The sequence below is a fragment of the Aptenodytes forsteri genome, unplaced genomic scaffold, assembly GCF_000699145.1.
Source record: "Aptenodytes forsteri isolate BGI_AS27 unplaced genomic scaffold, ASM69914v1 Scaffold284, whole genome shotgun sequence".
Lineage (NCBI taxonomy): Eukaryota > Metazoa > Chordata > Aves > Sphenisciformes > Spheniscidae > Aptenodytes > Aptenodytes forsteri.
In genome coordinates this window covers 2,161,370-2,166,349 of record NW_008794445.1, presented here as the reverse complement: position 1 = coordinate 2,166,349, position 4,980 = coordinate 2,161,370, and the positions used below count along the sequence as shown (strand labels likewise).

Here is a 4,980-nt window from a genome sequence, read left to right as displayed (position 1 = left end):
AGTGGTGAGTGGTGGAGGATGGGGCAGCTCCATGCTGGCGGAGTTGGCTCCCCCAGCTTGTGGCCATCTCACTCTCAGGGTGTCCCAGGGATGGAGCAGGGGGAACATCTGCCCGCTCCTGGGAAGCAGCAGATGAATAAGATGCCACTGACTCTGGGGACTGGGTGGCCTGGGTCCCCTTTCACAGGGGTTCCTGTGGAGCAAGCGGCCCCCCCAGGGGTCTGCACCTCCCTGGGGGGGGCTGCATCGTGCCCTGCCTTTGCTACTGCAGGGGCTGCGGGGGGAGCACCGTCTCCTGGCTCGCTTCCAGGCCCTGGAGAAGCGCTTCGAGGCGCTGGAGGCTGCGGTGACAAGGTGGGAGCTGCAGCGGGGGGCAGCAGCGGTGGCAGCAGGAGGAGAGCCACCCCCAGGGGATGTCCTAGCGCTGCTGGAGGGGCTGGTGAGCCGCCGGGATGCGGGGCTGAAGGAGCATCTCCGCACTGATGTGACCAGCCACCTCCAGGTGAGGGGCGTGGGGGGCATGTGGGGAGGTGGCATACAGGGCCGGGCTCCGATGTTCCCCCTTGTTCCTCATCCTGCAGGGCGAGCTGGATGCCCTCCGAGCCCAGGTGCAGAGGGATTTAGATAGGCGTCTTGGGAAGATGGCACAAGCCTCTCAGGTAAGGGGACGAGCATGGTGGTGGTACCTGGGCAGGACATCCTCACCACCGGCATCATAGGTCTCACCCCTTCCCCTTCTCCTGACAGGAGATGGAGGCACGCTTGCTGGAGCTGAACTCGGAGTGGCAGAGGTAACGTTGGCTGTCTGGGCAGAGCTGCCGCTCTGTTAGGGGCAGGCAGGTAGCAGGGTGAAATCCGCATAGCGAGGCTTAGGAGGGGTTTCCAGGTCTGGTTTGCTCGGGGCAAAGGAGAGGTTGAGAGGTACAATCTTGGGTGGGGAAAGGAGGGATGGGTATGTGGGTCTTTCAGCAAGAAAGTGCCCTGGCTGGCAGCAGGGCTCAAAGGGTGATTGCAGCAAATGGCCTTCACCACCGTCATTTTGCATCACCATGGGGAACGTGGCCCTTCAGCTGAGGGGTGAGCTGGGGATGCTTTCCCACGGGATGCAATAGAAGAGGTCATTGCCACAGGAATTAAAACCATTTGGGGCTGGAGATGGGGTTGAGTGTAGGTGATGGGGGATGAACCTCCTCCCCCACTTTGCAGAGGGGAGCTGGGACTGTCGGTGCATGATTTTGTTGCCTTTCTCTTGGCACAGCTCAGCACAGGAGGGCCTGCGAGGGAGCTTCCAGCAGGAGGTGGGCAAGCTGGAGCAGGAGGTGGCAGCGCTGAGGAGGGAGCTGGCCAGCCTCAAGTTGGACCAGGAGGTGATGGGGAAGCACGTGGAGGGGATGCTGGAGCAGCTGAAGGCGGTGCGGGCTGATGTGAGTCCCCAGTCCCCACCCTGTTTGGCAGAGGGAGGCGTGAGGGACCCTGCTCTGGGGCTGAGCTCTGTCCCCACCATTTCAGGTGGAAGCACAGTTCCCAGCGTGGGTCAGCCGGTTCCTGTCGCAGCCCCAGCAGGACGGCGCCACCAGCCTTGTCCTCCAGCGGGAAGATTTGCAAGCAGAGCTCCAGGCCCTGGAGCGCAAGATCCTGGCCAAAGTTCTGGAGGACCGGAGGCTGTCGGCACGGGATGCTCAGGCCGGCATTGGAGTGGCCCTGCGGCAAGGGGGGACCACAGGGGTGACAGAGGAGGTGAGATCTGGCCTGAGCCCCAGGGGCATGGTGGTGGCCACAGGTATGGGGTTGGCGGCGGTGGGGGGGAGCTGGCACAAGTGCCTGGCAGATGGCTGAGCCATAGGGACAGCCCTTACAGGTGGGACATCGATCCTGAGCTCACATCCCACCTGACAAGAGCATCCCTGAAACTCCTCTATCCCTTCTCTGCCACCAGCCTCTACTGGGCTGTGCCTGTGCCCTGCCCTGGAAGGGGTTGTAGGTGGCAATATCCGCACGCCTGCGAGGCTCTTGCTGTCTTAAAATCCAAGTTTCTGCTTGTGCATCTTTCACCCAGAAGTGGGGCAGGTGCCAGCAAGGTGCCCATGGGTTGAGCATCTTGCTTACCTCCCTCCTTCAGCAGCACCGCAGAGTCATTTGCGGCAAACCATTTCAGCAGAATGACACCACGGGAAAAAATGATCCTGCTTGCTTTGGAAAGAGTTGTTGGCAATTCCCTGTGGAGGGGAGGGATCAAGTGGGGATTAGCAGTCCCTGCAGCCTGTGCAGGCTTCGTGCACACTGTGAAGTTTAGACCCAGAGCGGTGCTGCAGGGTCCCAGCTCCTGGGGTTGGCCCCTGAGGGATGCTCTGGTTGGCTCCCACTGCGATGTCAGATTTTCCAGATGGGGATCCCGTGGGACCAGGTAGGGGGGACAAGGAGATGATGCTGGGGAGGACCAGGTGAGCTGTCGGGTTGTGTCTGGTACCCACTGGCAGATCTGGGGCCAGTCCGCCCTTTGGGATGGGGACAGGTGAGCCCAGCGTGCCTGGGTGCTGCCCCTTCATTGCACAGCGCTTCTTATCTGGGGTATTTTTAGCAACCTCGAACAAGGCTTCCCAGCCAAAGGCATGTCCTCTCACTTTTGCCATGGCGATTCATCCCCTGGCTGTTCTGTGGGAAGGTCCGTGTGCCCTCTTCATCCCCATGGGGTGGAGGCGGGTGGTGGGGTAGGATGCCTGCCCTGGCCCTTCAACCCTCTTGTGCCCTCTGCTCCCGCTGCAGCAAGTGCATCTCATCGTGGGTCAAGCCCTGAAGCGCTACAGTGAGGACCGCGTGGGGATGGTTGACTACGCTCTGGAGTCGGCAGGTAGGTGGTGGTGGGACCCTTGCCCTTCCTGGGACAAGCCAGCCATCCTGGGGAGGGGTGTCACAGAGCTTACCCTCTGCTGTCCCCTCTCCGCCCCAGGGGCCAGCGTCATCAACACCCGCTGCTCGGAGACCTACGAGACACGGACGGCGCTGCTGAGCTTGTTTGGCATCCCGCTGTGGTACCACTCGCAGTCCCCCCGTGTCATCCTGCAGGTGGGCACCCTTGGGGCGAGACCCCACTGAGGGGGAGGATGGGACGGGCCAGTTCTCGCGTGGGCTTGTTGGGTTCTCTTGGGCTCTCGCTGTTGCTCTAAGCAAGCAGCCAGGCTGATGTCAGGGGGAGGAAATGGCACTGATGGTGATAACCTTGCTGGTGTCTCGCTCCTGTGCTCGTAGCCAGACGTCAACCCTGGGAACTGCTGGGCGTTTTGCGGGTCCCAGGGCTTTGCCGTCATCCGCCTCTCTGGCACCATCCGCCCCACGGCTGTGACACTGGAGCACATCCCGAAAGCCCTCTCGCCCCAGGGGACCATCCCCAGTGCCCCCAAGGACTTCGCTGTCTATGTGAGTGCCCTTGGCTGGACCCAAGGGAGGAGCGGGGGGACATGGTGGGAGGATGCTATGGTGGAGGGCACAGGAGGGGAGGGCTGGCGAGCCCCGTACCTGGCTGTGGGGTGCTCTGGGGAGTGGGTGTTATCCTGAAGAGGAGGAGGAAGCAGTACTGGGGGGGGAGCACCAGGCTTTGGGAAGGGTTTTTGGGGACACTGGGAGAGAGGGGATTGAGTAGGTGTAACTCTCAGTCTTCCCCCCGCCCCCTTCCTTCCCCACTGGCCCCCGTCCCCACTTGTCTGTTTTGGCCTGGAAGAGCAGGAGTGGGGGCCAAGCGTGCTTGTGTCTCCCTCTCCCTCTTCCCCCCTGGGTGTGCTCATCACCTCTGGTTCTCCCTCTCTGCTTCCCTGCCCCCCCATAGGGCTTGAAGGAGGAGCGAGAGGAGGAGGGCCTTCTCCTAGGGCAGTTTACCTACAACCATGACGGTGACCCCATCCAAACATTTTACTTGGAGGTAAGTGCTTTGCCCTCAGAGCACCCGACCCTGAGAGGAAAATGGGGTCCCTGGGGTCTCTGAGCCCTCAAGAGCTCTCAAGGGCTCAGGTTTTTCCTTCCTCCTCTCCCCAAGGGTGATGCTGTGGGCATGTACCAGCTGGTGGAGCTCCGGGTGCTGAGCAATTGGGGCCACCCTGAATATACCTGCATCTACCGCTTCCGTGTGCACGGGGAGCCGGCACACTGATCCCTGGCTCCCATGCAGGACGAGGATGCTGCCGGGCCGACAGCAGGAGGGGATTTGTCCGGTTTGCTGCTTCGCACGTAGAAATCCTGGGATGCGCCAGCAGCCGCCCTGGGAAGCTTCTCCCCTCTGGGGAGAAGAGCTGGTGTTTAAGGGGCAAGGCTTTCACTCTTCCAAGGACCGGGGTGGTGAGGCAAGAGCATCCCATGTGGGTCCTAGCGCAGCCTGGCTTGTTTTCAGTGCGTATTGGACATTTTAACTTTTTTAAGCTAATTTTTAATCAGGTCTGCGCAGCCCCCTGTCCCCGTTGCCCCGCTCCTCTCTGACAGCGTGCGCCCCCTGTCCCCGTTGCCCCGCTCCTCTCTGACAGCGTTTCTGGCGTTGCCGGGGCTTGGGAAAGGGGTAGGTAGTTTTGCAATGTGCTTCACGCGGGCTTGGGCGCGATATGGCGTATGGGACTGTGGTGACTGGCTCAGTGCCGCTGGAGTAGGTGGGAGCCACCAGTCACGACCACCGAGTCTCTCCCCTCCACGTGGGGTCACTTCCCGTTGCCCCGCTCCTCTCTGACAGCGTTTCTGGCGTTGCCGGGGCTTGGGAAAGGGGTAGGTAGTTTTGCAATGTGCTTCACGCGGGCTTGGGCGCGATATGGCGTATGGGACTGTGGTGACTGGCTCAGTGCCGCTGGAGTAGGTGGGAGCCACCAGTCACGACCACCGAGTCTCTCCCCTCCACGTGGGGTCACTTCTCCTGCCTTGGCGTTGGTTTAGGTAAAGATCTCCAGACCTCTGATGCTGGGCTGGCAGAGGGGAAATAAGACAGTATTAATGAAGTATTAACATAAA

General features: G+C 61.3%; 1 protein-coding gene across 1 annotated transcript in view; it reads left to right on the top strand.

Moving 5' to 3' along the window:
* The window catches only part of SUN2 (Sad1 and UNC84 domain containing 2), a 7,305-nt gene extending 2,839 nt beyond the window's left edge, over nt 1-4,466 (top strand). The window contains exons 8-17 of the mRNA XM_009290105.2: nt 272-502; nt 582-659; nt 748-791; nt 1,259-1,424; nt 1,510-1,737; nt 2,764-2,848; nt 2,948-3,063; nt 3,247-3,414; nt 3,821-3,913; nt 4,028-4,466. Coding sequence (XP_009288380.2) covers nt 272-502; nt 582-659; nt 748-791; nt 1,259-1,424; nt 1,510-1,737; nt 2,764-2,848; nt 2,948-3,063; nt 3,247-3,414; nt 3,821-3,913; nt 4,028-4,141 — 1,323 coding nt within the window. The 3' untranslated portion in view covers nt 4,142-4,466. The remainder of the gene's footprint in view (nt 1-271; nt 503-581; nt 660-747; nt 792-1,258; nt 1,425-1,509; nt 1,738-2,763; nt 2,849-2,947; nt 3,064-3,246; nt 3,415-3,820; nt 3,914-4,027) is intronic.
* Nucleotides 4,467-4,980: the final 514 nt, after the last annotated feature.